General features: G+C 38.4%; 3 protein-coding genes across 4 annotated transcripts in view; 2 read left to right on the top strand and 1 right to left on the bottom strand.

The window, feature by feature from the left end:
* The window catches only part of LOC128162609 (zinc finger protein 300-like), a 292,098-nt gene that overhangs the window by 115,066 nt on the left and 161,693 nt on the right, over positions 1–15,339 (bottom strand). The window lies entirely within an intron of this gene.
* LOC128163188 (putative nuclease HARBI1) lies at positions 12,329–14,275 on the top strand. The gene is made up of 2 exons (XM_052826717.1): positions 12,329–12,535; positions 13,964–14,275. Exons 1-2 carry the CDS (start codon positions 12,329–12,331, stop codon positions 14,273–14,275), a joined length of 519 nt encoding a protein of 172 aa, XP_052682677.1.
* LOC128163187 (putative nuclease HARBI1) lies at positions 14,294–15,029 on the top strand. The gene is made up of 3 exons (XM_052826715.1): positions 14,294–14,298; positions 14,461–14,718; positions 14,812–15,029. Exons 1-3 carry the CDS (start codon positions 14,294–14,296, stop codon positions 15,026–15,028), a joined length of 480 nt encoding a protein of 159 aa, XP_052682675.1. The 3' UTR covers position 15,029.

The raw sequence follows: 15,339 nt of genomic DNA, 5'->3' as shown, positions 1-15,339 counted from the left end.
TTTCGCAAAATAACTCTGAAATTTATACTCGAATCTGATTGGCTACAGGATGCAGGATAGGATAGGATAGGATAGGATAGAACTTAACTTTTATATTTCTATCATGTATCGTGCATCCTGCATCCTATCCTATCCTATCCTTGTCAACTTTCAGGATAGCAGCACTGTAACACTTGACAGTAGTATAAAGCGCCTAGATAGGGGGGTCAACTGAGTGCACTTTTGGGGTCAAAATGGAGGTCAAACTTGAGGTCAAAATAATGTAAACAAGGCAGTATTGAGAGAACACAACTATTTTATTGAATGAAAACATGCAAATAGAACGGAACAATAATGAATGGATGAATGAAAACAGTTAAAGTTTAAGTTAAAAAACGTATTTACATCGAAGAAATAATCCTTTTTTCTTTCACGGTTCGGTTTTCAATCGAGGTCGGGTTCCTCAACGAACACGTTTTCATTGTTGATTCTCTTCATTCGGCCCGGTATTTTTTGTTCGATTTTAATTTCCTCGTCCGAGTCTTCTTTTTTTGGTTTCCTTCCCTTTTTTTTCTCCTTTTTGATGATTTTTTTGGGTGGTTCATTATCTTCTATGTCCGAAGTTTAAATTACTTCTTCAATTTTCGGGCAGTCTTTAGTCCAATGGCCTATTTCTCCGCAGGTATAGCAAGCGCTTCTATTGTTTTATTTTTTGGTCCTGTTTTTTTTTTTTTTTTTTCTTCCGAGCCATGAGGACAGTTTTTGGTAAAATGTCCTTCTTCGTGACATTGTAGAAATATCCTCTTTGTTAGTGTGGGCATTTATTAGTCCAGTGACCTTCTTCCCCGCAATTGAAGCATTCGTTGCTTTTAGTTGGTTTTGGATTTATATTCTCTTTTTGAAGACAGTTTGTAGAATAATGTCCCGGTTCTCCGCAGGTGAAGCAGGTAAATTTTGGTTTTATTTCTTCGTCGCTGTTAGTTTTTTTTCTTTGCTTTTTTGTTTTTGTAAGGGCATTTCGGTGAAAAGTGTCCTTCCTCTCCGCAGGTGTAGCATTTATAAACGGTAGTCATTCCTCCTTTTTTTCTGTATTTCTTGAATTTTTTTCAAGATGATGTCAGTATGATTAGCAATTTCATTGCTCATGACTTGTAGGGTATTCAGAATTCCTTCTTGAGTGGTAGTAATAATTCCGAAGTCTTCCTTGCTCATGAATGGGGGTTCCTTGTGATCATACGTCCCGCTTTCTAATGCAGCCATTTCTAAGGCTACGGGGTCCTGCGACTGGGTCATTAGAGATGAATCGTAGTTCATGATTTTTGAGTTAATGATTTTATTGTATAAAAAGTCCTGTCCTATATATCCTCCCTTTTTACGTGACTGCTATGTAATGGAAATCGCTGCACCTGTGAGAGTTTGACGTAAACAACCGCACCTGTGTAGCGACCTTGGTAAAAAGTTCGTTAACATGTTTTTCCGAGGGTATATAATAGAGGGTTTTTCATCATTTTAAAATCAGAGTATGATACAGAGCAATGATGTCTGATATAGCTTCTTTTTCGTTTGAAGGGTATTTGTTGGTGACTAAATGGAATGCAATGTCAGACGAGGAGAAACGGCAGAGTTTGATAGGGATTGTGGAGATGAGCAAAAAAATCGACAACCTGAGATGGCTTTAGAGAGTATTGATATCTAAGCCTACTCCAGGGAGATTGATAACTCTTTATTGGTTAGCGGAGGGAGCCAAAGCTCATTTGCTGCAGAAATTGACGGGAGTGTCGCTAAAAGAATTTCAGACTTGGAATTGTCTGAAGAGAATGTTTACCCGAAAAGGAAGAGAATGTGCACACGTAGTCAGGCAGATCAACCAAATGAAGATTGCGGCGCTGGAGTTTGCGTACATGAAACTAAAGAGAAATCTGAACATGCTGGGACTTTCCTTAATTCAAGAGAACACCAGCGAGAACGCTCGACCGATGAGAGAAGAGAACGTTGTCGCGGACGTGGATGCGTTAAAGCAAGAGACCCAAGAAAAGTAAGATTTGATCCTGAATTGAAAATTTACAAAGTTCCTAACGAGGATCGGACGAGCAAATGGATGACTGCTGCAGTAGACCGAAGTCGATTTGAACGGCGTATTGAAGAGATGGAATACCTTCTTGAACCGATTTTAAAAAGACGCTTACAATTGTATGAATGGTTTTAAGGTATACCTGAAGACGGTTACTTTCTTTCTTGTGTTATAAAAAGACGCATTAAATTGCCTCAATGATTTATGTTTTAAAAAACTTTATAAACCTGGTTTGTTTAAAATGTGTTTAATTTAATGTGTTTGTATTAATAAAAAAATGAAATGAAAATATGACGTCACAGCACGTGCTGAACCAAGTGTCGATTTCAAGGTACATGAACTATGAACTCTGATATCCTAGAGAACTGTCATCTAGTTTGATTGAAACTCCGCCCCTTTTGTTAGGCTCCGCCTTCTAATCATACATATCGGGGTTCTCTATCCCCGCACTTCACTAGTTACCTAGTACATCCAGCGATTGTTAGAAAGATGAGTTCGTTTATTCCTGTCAGTGTTAGTCACCCTCGCCTGTTCACCCGCCAAGTCCTTGAGTTATGGGACTACCAGTGGAACGCGGCCCAGCAGACGTATGAGAGAGTGAGTTTTCGTGCTCTCCATATAACGGAGCCTGAGGAGAATCCTGTTGACAGTTTTGGATTGGGGAGTTTTTTCCACCAAGGCCTATTTTAGTCGGGGAGTTGTTGCCTTCAGCGCAAAGGAGATTGGTTCCTCCTCCTAGACTGCCGCCGCCCACTTCAGCAAACGAGGAGCCAGCCTAGCCAGCCCAGAGTCACCGGCCAGCCCTGATGGTTCAGAACCTTATTCGCCGACGGACAGCCCCACTAAACGGACAACGCCATCGCCTCCTCCGTACCCGCCGAATAGATTACAGTGCGACAGATTCCTGTATGTGGCCAGGCAAGACCACGTATATGCCTTACCCGCGGACTGCCCCGACGATCGCCCACCCAGAACGCCAGAACCGTTTTCAGTGGCTAATCCACCTCTGCAGCCCGCTCCAGAGCCCCATTCCAGGATTCGGAGGAGAGCTCCACCCCCTCCCAGACCCGTAAGACGAGGAGCTGATCAGAGCGAACCGTACGCCAGACCTCCCATCCCCTCTGAGCAGTCTGAGTTTGTTCGTCCACGCCCGTTTGCAAGAGCCAGAAATCGCTTCCCTCTCCTCCGCCCAGGGTAAGGACTTTCCTGGGCCTGCTGGAACCCCTTCACCTCCTTCTCCTTCCAGATCGCCATCCCCAGACATTTTTTTGAACTCTACCAGCACAGCCAGCACCCCTTAGATGCCATGAGCCACTTAACCATCATCTCCAGCTGGAGCAGAAAAGCTGAGAAAGAAGAGAGAGGGGAATGCGTCATATGTTATGGGGGAAAAGAACACCTACAAGTATAGTGCCAAAGCTGTGGGACCATGAATGTTTGCTGGGTCTGTGTGGTAGGGGTCTACCAATCTATTAACTCTTGCCCGATGTGTCGCTTTAGAGGCGAGTCCAGCAGCCAAGTTTCCAGCTTAAGGCTAATTCCATCTAGCCAAAAAAGCCAACGGCCCTTTTCAGGGCCACCCATATTTTACGAAAAGATGCTATTTATTACAATGCAAATAGAAATAAAATATGAAACACCAGTCACACTTCCCTCATACATCAACATGTATTCTTACGAGTCACTCTCTCCCTTTCAATTAAAACACGAATTTACTATGGTCGGAGCGGGTTCTTCAAAATCGGGGAAAACAGAATTTGTAAAAAAAAAAGTTAATATTAAATAAACATTGGATCTCCCCTCCCCCGGAGAGAATTGTTTGGTGTTATCGAGAATGGCAACCGGCCTATGAAAGTTTACAGGATCAAGTTAAGTTTATTCGCGATATACCAGAAAACGATGAGGAATTAGTAAGTGATTTTAGCATTCGTCACCTTTTAATTTGTGATGATATGATGGGAGGGAAAGCCATTGAATCTATTGTTGATTGGTTTCCTCGCAAAGCTCATCTCCGTAACACCAGTGTGATTTACATTACTCAGAATGTGTTTGATCGAGCCGTTCAACAGCGGACGATTAGTTTGAATACTCATTACATGGTGTTGTTTAAAAATCCCAGAGACAAATCTCAAATCACTGTTTTGAGTCGATAAATAGATATGCCTAATTAAATGTCTGCCTATTTAGATGCTACTCGCATCCCTCACGGATATCTGTTAGTGGATTTAAGTCCACAGACTCCCGACGAATTGAGTTTGAGAAGTCAAATGTTTGAGAATTTAGTTGTGTATATGCCACAAGAAATATAAATAAAGGTCACGTACGATTTATATCATTTTGACTTGGAACACCATGGCAGGACAAAAGAAAATTTTGAGACTCCTGAAACTTTTGCAGGGAGAAAAAGATCCAGTAAAGAGACAAGAGATTATCGAGTTAAGTCGTTGGACTTTATTGAAATGGTTTCTTATTGGTGCTAAGAATTTGCTCAAAGGGACTATTCCTATCGATAAGCAAACTCAACGTTTTATCTGTAGACATCGAGAAGATTTGAGTGTTATTGTTAATAAAAAAGTCAATGATGATAATAGATTAAAAGCGATCTTGAAACGAGGGGAAGCTGGATTTTTAGGAGGGATGATCATTCGTCACTTGTTGAAATGGAATCTGAGTAAAGAGAGAATTGCTCAACCTAGAAGAAAATAAAGCAGAAATTAAATGTAAAAGATTTTGTAAAAACCCTTCCCTAAGGAAAGATTTGCCTGATTGGGTTCAGGAGCAAGTAGATTTATATCGACAAGATCAAACAGGTCAAGCCCCACCTCAACCAAAGAAAAAGAAAAATACTAATATCCCTATGGATAAAATAACTAGAACTCCTGGGGGTAAGATGCAATTAATGGTTAAATTGCCTTATCAGATACCTACTCCTGGAACCACTGCAATCCCTTTGGATAAAATAACTAGAACCGCTGGGGGTAAGATGCAATTAATGGTTTGATTGCCTTATCAGAGACCTACTCCTGTAAGCCCTGTAGCCCCTGCAACCCCTGAGGTATCTTATCAAGATGAAGATCTAGATGCCACCCTTCCCTACATGGATGATAAGGCCGTTCAGATAATGGATAGGGCTAGACAGGACCCATAGGAGCTGCCAGATCCAGTGATAATGTGCTGACTTCTGCTCCCGTAAGATCTTCTCCGCCAGCCTCGGTATTTGATCACATTCTTCCTTTCTCACCTTTAACGGCTCCTGTTTCTCCTAAAGTACCTGCTGCCTCTACCCCTAAGCGTAGACCCTCTCTGAAATTAAAGAAGAAAGCAAAAGATGCTACAACTGGATTAAAAAAAAACATGGGAAAAAGTTTATGATCCTTTTCCTGTCAATAAAGGATTGAAAGGTTTAAAATATTTTTGCCCCAACGATGGAATTGGATTCAGATTGAAAGAAAATTACGATCGTCATATGGCTACCGCTCATCTTCCTTCAATAAGCTCCTTTTTGAACAGATAAAAAAATCCCTATATAAGACATTTAAAAAAAGGGATTTTTATCAGTTTTTCGCTATGGCTTCAGATATGAAGAAGAAAAATAAGATACGTCTTGTGAATCTAGATTGAGACCTCACATGCCTGTGTTTCAAGTGTCTCCTGAAACTTCAGGGGAATTAAAAAAACAAGTCTTAAAACATTGCAGTAGTGATTGCATTCATAAGATTTGTGAGATTGTTTACAACTTATCAAAAGGTAACATTCCTTTGTCACCTTCTCAGAAGCAAGAACTCTCTACAAAGAAGCACATCTTGAGAAAACTGGTTAAACCCCAGAGTAATAAAAAAAGAAGAAACTTATTATTAAAACAAAAAGGAGGTTCTTTTTTTTAATTTGGTTTCAAGGAAAAGTGTAGCAAAATGAGTCGTAAAATGATATTAGTTCCCGAGGGTATGTTATTGGAATGGAAAGGTAAATTACCTAAACCTCCCGAATTTTCTGCCACTATTGGGTTAGGACAACAATTAGATCAGATTGAAACGAGAGCGGATTTGACCCGTGAAGAAAAAGCAGGTCTTTATGGGCAACAATTATACCGGTATCGAAATTATTTAGCTCAAGCTCGTGAACAACAAAAGCCAACGTCTATACTTAAAATAGCTGTATCTGTTAACCAGATTGAAGATGTTCCTGCTGCTGCTGTCCCTGAGACTTCGGAAATGGAGGAACAAGTGATCAGAAGTGTTCCTGGAAATATGCAACAGAAAGCAGGACTTCTTTTAGATCACATTTAGAAATCTAAAGTCATACAATGGAGCAAGGATGGAGAAATTAGTTATCGAGGAGAGTCCATTCCTGATTCTAATATTGTGGATTTAGTTACAAATACAATGAAAGCTAGACCTAGTGCTAGATTACCTTCACTGCCAGATTCTAATGAATTTGCTCAAGCTTTAAAAGAAACCAATGTCCCTAGAGATTACGTGCAAAATCCTAACGTTATAAAAGCTATGCAAAGACCTGGAAAAATCAGTACACCTAAATCTCTTCCTTCTGTGAAAGAATATGATGATGATGAAGATGATACTGGATTTCATGATGCCTTTAGTATTACCCCTAGTACTACCTTTATGACTCCTAAAATATCCAGAAGGAAAAAAAAGTGACATCTAAGACTACGTTTTTTCTCCTGAACCTTCAAATATTGGAAGACAGAGAAAAACTCTTAAATGGGACGCCCTAGGAAAATAAAAAAAGAAGAGAAAAAAGAAGAGAATTTAGAATCCATGTTAGAAGATATTTATTATAATCCTAAAACAGGGTATGGCTGAGTACAGTCTTTATATCGGCAATTACAGGCCAAAGGGTATTCTGTTTCTTTATCTGAAATTAGAAAATGGCTCAAAGACCAAGAAGCTTATACTGTGCATAAACCCATAAAAAGAAAATTCATAAGAGAGCAAACGAGAGTGACCGGTATCGACGAACAATGGCAATTGGATTTAGCAGATGTGTCTCAATTGAAAAAAGACAATAATGGATATACTTTTTTACTGTGTTCTATCGACGTCTTATCTGAATATGCTTGGGTAGTACCTTTAAAACAGAAATCGGGGAAAGAAATGATTCGGGGATTAAAAGAAATTATTAAACAAGACGGAAGGCAACCCCTTCGGATTCAATCGGATCAAGGACGGCATTTTACGAACAAGGAATTTATAAGTGCTTTTAAATCCATTCATTTTTTTTACTACTCGTAATGCAGAAACCAAAGCGAGTATCGTAGAATTTATAAGTGCTTTTAAATCCATTCATTTTTTTACTACTCGTAATGCAGAAACCAAAGCGAGTATCGTAGAACGATTTCAACGTACCCTCAAAGGAAGGATGTGGCGGTATTTCACTCGTCATAAAACTCTAATAAAGCTATGTTGATATTTTACCCGATTTAGTGGTTGCTTATAATCACAGTTACCATCGAAGTATCAAGAGAGCTCCTGCTGACGTCAATTCCTCTAATGTGTTAGAAGTGTGGAAAACATTGTATGAAAAGAAAATAAGTCTCAAAAAACCTTAGTTTAAAGAGAAGGATCGAGTGAGAATCAGTAAAGCCAAACGCACTTTTGAAAAAAGGGTATTTACCGAATTGGATTAGAGAAATGTTTAAAGTATCTCGTTTAATCCAGGGATCTGTACCTTATCGCTATAGGTAGAAGATTTAAACGTGGAAGAATATGAAGGAACTTTTTACGAGTCAGAATTACAGAAAGTGACTAAAAAAGACGAGGTGTATGAAGTGGAGGAAATTTTAGGGTATAAAAAGGGACGTGTCGGGAAAAAAGTCATTCTCTAGTCAAAGTGAGCTGGAAGGGATATCATTCCAGTTTTGATTCATGGATTCCTCAATCGGATCTCATACTTCCTCCTACAAAATAAATCATTGGAATATATGTGGGGGAAAATTGCCCAGAGCCGAAATTATCTTTTTTGCTCAATTACTGATTTGTATCATTTTAATTATTGCTTCTATTGTAAGGTTAGCATTACACGATGAGAATCGAGATTTTTGGATGGTGACTCTCAGTTCTCTAATAGGTTACATCATGCCCAGCCCCAATTATCCTAAGGTCATTAAAAATAAGGAGGCGGGATAAACAAAAAAAACCAAAACACCTGACACCTGGGGCCCCGGTGAGTCACCGGTATTTTTGTAATAAACAACTACGTCATTTAACCTTGAAAAAACCCATTTAAAGAACGGTCTAAGCTGTTTTCGACATTCAGTTGGCAAAAATGAGTCCAAGATATCAATATCGATGGAAAATTGAGCTTCCTGGCAGTTATCAAAGAACTGACAACAAACCTTCTCTCAAGGGAGAATGGGTAACTTCCAAGGCAGAATGTTACAAAGATTTCTGAAAGCAGAATGATAAAGTGGCTGGAAACCGTCTGGCTTATCTGTACAAGAGAGTCGTTTTGCCTGAACACTTTCTGGTCTTTGGAAAAAGCAGGTATCACCGGTACAAGTACAAAATTAAAGCTGCCTTTTACCGTCACGAACCAATGTGGACCATGTACGAATCGAAATGGGGAAGAAGACTGGGCAAAACTTTGCTCGAATTGCAAAAAAATTAGAAAAGCTGGATACAGTTATGTGGATTGTTGCGATCCCATAGAGTACCTGTACATGAGAAAACCTTTTCCAATTGAAAATCTTCATCCCTTTGAACCTGCAGTCAAAGAAGAAGAAAAAAAGGATTTTTCAGAGATGAAAAGGCCGTTCAGAAAATGGAGATGGTCAAGCAAGAAAAAAAAGAAGACATGGAGCAGAAGTGAATTTGATAAAAATGTTTGAGACTTTCTGAAAAAAAAGTTCATTTTTTTTGTAGTATGTTTGTTTGAAAATTAAAAAAATTGGTTCATTGTATATTCATTGTATATAAAAACTTGTTATTTTATTTTTTTTATTCATTTTGCATTGATCATGGATGCGGGAGAAGGTTTTTTCATGATTTTACCCAGCGATGGGTCATTTAAAACATTTTCAGAAAATACTTTAGCCCAATATAAAACGTTATTACCTCAAACCGTAGATTTAACGGATGTAGAATGGGAAGTGGGTCTTACTGAAGTCATGTATGCCAGTTCTATTGAAACCATTTCAAAAAAAGAAGCCTTTATAGATGTACTCTTTGAAAATAATTATGAACTTCTAATAGAGAATCCAGACGTTACCAAAACTGGTCGGTTTAAAGATAAACAAATAACGGCTATAAATCTCGAAAATATCTTGCCTATGACCGAATGGAAGGCCTCTTTTTACAATAACAATTATAAGAAAGCAAAGGATGAAAACAAAGTAGAGCCGTCCAGTGATACAAAATTGGCGATTCATAGAATTCGTTTTAAAAGTGGAGATTATGCTAATATTGACGAACTGATTAATGAAATCAATCTGGGTCTTAAATTAACGTTTTTGGTTACATTGTGTCGGCGCTAGTGCTGAAACTGATGTAGCGAATGTACCAGGAAATGCCCCTCTTACAGAAGAGCAACAAAAACAAATAGATAGAGAAAAAAATAGAAAAGAAATTACTAGAAGAAAATAATCTGCAGTTGGCTCACGACAAGACTTTTGACCGACTGGAGTATCAATTCAATGGAAAGAAATTACGTGAAGAATGTATTTTTGCCGTTCGTTTTCCCATGTCCTTGGCTTATAAATTTGGATTTGAAGAAAATAGTTTTTTGTTAGGTCTAACAAAGATGTGGAAAAATTTCTTTTACATGCTAGATTTTATGGGCTCAGTCAGAAGGAATACAAAAAATTTACATTTAGGTCATACCAAATGGTTAAATGTGAGTTATCTTCCTCCTTACAGCATTGACTTATCAGAAAACCTGAAACAATTATTCCTCTACTGTGACATCGTAGAACCACATATAGTAGGATCTAATCTTTTAAAGTTGATGAGAGTAATTCCCATAAACCCAGATAAACCAGCCCATTATGATCAATACCAAGCGACGTGGGAAGCCCAAAGAGTGGAATATTTAAAATTAAGTAAGAAACATTTTGACACGATTGAAATTCAGGTCAGAAATGCTTTAGGAGATCTATTTCCTTTTTTAAGAGGAAGAACGGTTGTAATACTCCATTTCAAAAAAGCATATCAAACATGGAAGTCTGGATCATCATTTGTACTCTAGCTCTATGGGCGGTTTTGTTATTTAGTTGGTGTATAGAATGTCTTAAGCGATATTAAAAATATATAAATAAGACTGTCATTCAGAATTTGACTCATTACCAATCAACATGGCCTATCCGCATAAAGTGCATAGACGTAGAGGTAGAAGAAGGGGTCAGAAAGGACGATTTGTGGGTGCATTGTTACCTTTAATGGCTGCTCTTGCCCCCACTGTAGCCGGAGCCCTAATTTCTCAAATAGGCAAAGGAAGAATAGAAGCAAGAAGAAGAAAGAAATATAGAAACATACCTTAATAGAAGCGGAAAAAAGATATAAAAGAGAAATCACTAAACATTTTTTTCAGTCTTCATGGATTATTATAAGGGATTATTACATTAAAAAGGACACGGGGGATGAGGCACTCTCCTAAGATTTGGGGGATCCCTAGCCGCCAGTGCCTTAGCTCCAGTCGTCGGAGATCTAATAGGTGGATTGATTAGAAAAAAACAAACGGGAAGAGGCCTAGGGCTGGTAGGAGATGCCCTAAAACAAGGTTTTCGAGTCAGTAAAAATACCATTTTACAAGGATTGAGAACAAGGAGTAGCGAAAAACTTAAAAATGTGGCTCTTGATGTAGTCGAGAGAGAATTGAGACAAAATCTTCCCATTGTAAGAGCTCCTCTCAATGGCCCAATTCTTAATCATATATTAATACCTATGGTAAAAAATAAAGTAGCCACCGCTATTGATGCTAAAATTAATAAAATCATGGGAGGACAAAGGGGGAAGTAAAGGAGAAAAGGAGAAAACAAAGAGGAAAAGGTTTAGCAGGTGACCTAATCAAAGGAGGATTTAAACAAATCCCTAAAATATTAAAAAAGGGGACTCGAGCACTAGTAAGGAAAGGAATTAAAAAGGGAATACAAAAAGGGGCTCAAGATATAGTCAAAGAAGGAACCCGACAAGCCAAACAGAGTTCTGCTAAAGCAGGTATAGACGTCCTTGAAGGAAAAAAAGTAAAAGAAGCTACCATTAACCGAGCCATAGAAGGTATACAAAAAACAGAAAGAAAATTGGAAAAGAAATTGCCTAGTCCAGTAATTTTAGCTAAGGGAGGTCCTCAAAAAGAAAAAGAACCATAAAAGTAGGATCAGGCAAAAAAGCAAGACTAATGGATATTTTTGACTGACCAGTGCCATAAAAAGGGAGTCAGTCGCCCCACCCTTGACAGTTGACTGTATTAATTCAAAAGTCACACACCTTATTTTCAAAAATGATGCACAGAGAGTCATGCATGTGTGGGATGGACAATTAGGAATTGTTTCAGCTTCCCCCCACCAACATAGCTTTGGAAGAATCGAAATGGATGGAATATTACCCCATTTCTAGCACCCTTGATTCCGATACTGCCCCCATCGAATTCGATATTCAGGGTCAGGGAGACGAATACATAGATCTCTCCCAGACTTATTCACAAGTGGTTTGTAAATTTACGAAAGCTGATGGCACTAATTTAACGGGAGCTGGCGCTACTTCCACTCCCGTGAATAACATCTTACATTCCTTGTTCACAGAAATCGATCTCACTCTGAATGGTTAAAATCATCAGTCCAGGAACGGATACCTATCCTTACAAAGCTTATTTAGAAAAATTGCTTTCTTACAGACCAGAAACCCTAGAAACTCAAATGAATGCTTGCAGTCTGTTGGAAAAAGACACGGCAAGATATATCGATGACTGAAATTTAGATGCTGCACGACAAGCTAAAACTGAATATAATGTAGCCAATGACAAAATAACCATAAATCCTGCTAATCTCGTATTGACTTACTCAGAACATTCTAAAAACGAAGGGTTGAGAAAGCGTTACAATGTCATCAAAAACAGTAAAAAGATTACTTTAATCGATCGATTGTATCAGGAGCCAGTTTTACTAAAGGTCGTAACTCAAAACGTAGACGTAAACGTAGACGTAGACGTAACTAAGGCTGATTTTGCGTTTTACTAAAGGTCGTATCTTACGTTTTGGCGTAGATTTACGTCAAAATCTACGGGTGACGTGCAGCAGACGTAGGAACGTACGTAGCGTAATAAAAAATGGCGACGTACCTACTGTTGCAACGCGCACTTAGAAGAGAAAGGGTTTTCCGCGATAGGAGTCAGCCGCTAGACTCTCTGGATGACGTGGATTTGATCTCACGGTACAGATTTCCGAGGAGAGTTCTTTTAGAACTTATTGATGCTGTTGATGCCACATGTAGACCGGCAACGAATAGATCCTACTCTATTCCCACACAACTGCAGGTATAATGTAAACAAAACGAAGGTTGATGAATTGTTGTCTCCCTTTGGAGAGCTCCCTAACAAAGTTGTGCACCCGTTCATGAAATTATTCGTTCTCTGAAACTTGCAAATTGAGATATTTAAGCATATACTTTTTCCAAGCTGGCAATAGTAACATTATTGAGTGACCAAACATGAACTGTATGGTGATATGAAAGAGATATACTATAGCAGAGAGAGAGAGAGAGAGAGAGAGAGAGAGAGAGAGAGAGAGAGAGAGAGTTTCTTTTCGCATCAATGTATCCCTTTGCATTAAATTGAAATATATTTAGATATAAACCATAAAAACAAAACACGATCAGTCTGAAAAATAAAACCTATTATACATATGTAATAAAGAGTGTATGCCTGAACTGCGGCTTACTTATGGAAACGATCGAGGATCCAAATTTTCATTTAATTGTGCGGGAAAACTTAATTATAATACATCATGCATAATATGTGCGTTGATGATGTTTTCTATAGAATTGTGGGTTTTTGGGTTTTTTTTCTTTTACAAGAAAACACGGAAGTCCCGGATTTTTTTCGGGGATGGATTCGAGAGATATTTTTCAAAAGTGGGGGTACATTTAAACAATAAAATAATTTCTCTGGTGATTCATTTGGGATATAAAGGTAGCGACATTGCAAAAAAAAAAACCTAACCCGCTAACGCGGTTATCATGTTAATTTTTTTTTCTGCAATGATCGCTACCCTGAAAATTCACTAAATTACTGTTAAGTTAGCTAAAAGAAATAGCCAAAGCGTATCACGTGAGAATGTGTCTGACATATCAATATTATTTCGTGCAGTCCGTGATTTTTCTAAGGTCTGTAGATTTTGACCAATCGATAAACGGTTCGTGTAGATTTCAGTCTGTTTCTGAATTAACTATAACTTTCCGTAAGAAATAGAGGAAATAAGGGATAGTTATCAAAGTTTGCGAGAACTAGTACATGTGGATTTTTCAAATAATTGAAAAGAAAAACAAACAAACAAAACAAAACACGCATAAGTAATATGTAAGATTCCTATATTTCTTACGAAAATTAATTGTTATTCACAGCTGTATAGAAAATGGCAGAACTAAATCTAAATTATCCAGTTCTAACCAGTTTATCGATCGATTTTCATAATTAGAATTAAAACTTTCACCCCCCCACCTCCCATTTAGAAATGTTGGTCCGTGTATGAAATTGACAATCACCCTCTGTCCCCAAGTTTTTTGTCTATCATATCAATAAATTTTGGGAATGCCATTCCAAACGGGTATTGAAAAAGTGACAGACTGTTTCAATATCATATGTATTACAGTAATTAAATCTAACACACAACTTTATTTTAAAAAACCATTATTTTTTTTTTCTGTATACACAATTTATAATAATAATTTAATTATGTTGTTCCAGGTGTTGTGCACCTTGCGATTTATGGCGAAAGCGGACTTTTTTTCGGAAGTGGGAGATATCCACGGTATATCCAAGTCTTCAGTCTGCGTGTTTTTACCAAGAGTGTGCCGAGCACTGAATGCGTTTCTACACATAGACTTCCCAACAGATGCCCAAACTCTTTTGAAAATGAAGGAAGGATTTTATGCCATTGCACATTTTCCTAATGTTGTGGGTGCCATAGATGGCACGCTTATTCCTATTCGGGGCATGAACGGGGAGGATGAGCCTGTTTATGTCTGTCGCAAGAACTTCCATGCCTTGAATATTTAAGGAGTTGTAGATGCGAACATGAGGTACATACTGGCTTAATGCAGTTTCAGTATGACATAATAGTCTTTTCTTGATTTGGAGCATGTTTATAATAATAAAAGAGTAAATCAATAAATTTGCCCTATAACTACATGCCATTTATCACTATGCCAGCATAATTTATATGCATTATTTTCTTTTTGAAGGTTCATTAATATCAACTGCCGATTTCCAGGGAGCACCCATGATGCTTATGTTTTCCAACATTCGAGCATTCCTGGTATCTTGGAGACGTTGCCTGGAGGAGGATGGCTTTTAGGGGATTCTGGGTATCCTCTGAAGGATTACCTGATGACTCCTTTCATCAACCCTTCAACGCCTGCTGAAGAACGTTATAATGCCGCCCACTGCAAAACCAGGAATGTGGTGGAGCGTACATTTGGTGTTCTAAAGGCAAGGTTTAGGTATGTCAATCATTTGCACATAATTTTATGATCTTCACTGTATTAAACTACTGATAATTACTGTTCACTAATGGGTCCAATCTTTGTATATAGGTGTTTACACAGCAGTGGAGGATACCTTCCTTTTAAACCAGAGAAATGTGCCCTAGTTGTAGAGACATGTATGAAGTTGCACAACAAGGCCATCAACGAGAGAGTACCTTTGCGTAATGGTGGTGCTGTAGCCAACCAGCACAACAACGCAGTATACCAGGGAGCAGTCCCACTTAGAGCAAGAGAGCTGAGGCAGCAGTTGGCTTCCAGATTCTAGGAGTGATGCCAACAATAAAAAAGATTTATCATCCTATAAGAATACATGAGTTTGTTGTTGTTTGAAACCTTATAATGCAGTGGCGTCGGAAGCAAATTGATAGTGGGGGGGGGGGGGGGCTAGACTAATCCTAAAACATCTTTACAAGAAAAAAAAACATTCCCAAAACCATGATAATCTAAGTCCCCCCCCCCCCCCCCCCCAGCGCCCCCGGTTCCGACGCCTAAGTAATGTAGCAGTCATAATTTGATAACAGATGATACCGACTACTCTGAGGTTACCTGGATTTTTTAATATATAGGCAATACACA

This window comes from Crassostrea angulata, chromosome 9 (genome assembly GCF_025612915.1).
Source record: "Crassostrea angulata isolate pt1a10 chromosome 9, ASM2561291v2, whole genome shotgun sequence".
Classification (NCBI taxonomy): domain Eukaryota; kingdom Metazoa; phylum Mollusca; class Bivalvia; order Ostreida; family Ostreidae; genus Magallana; species Magallana angulata.
This window is presented reverse-complemented; position numbering and strand designations above follow the sequence as displayed.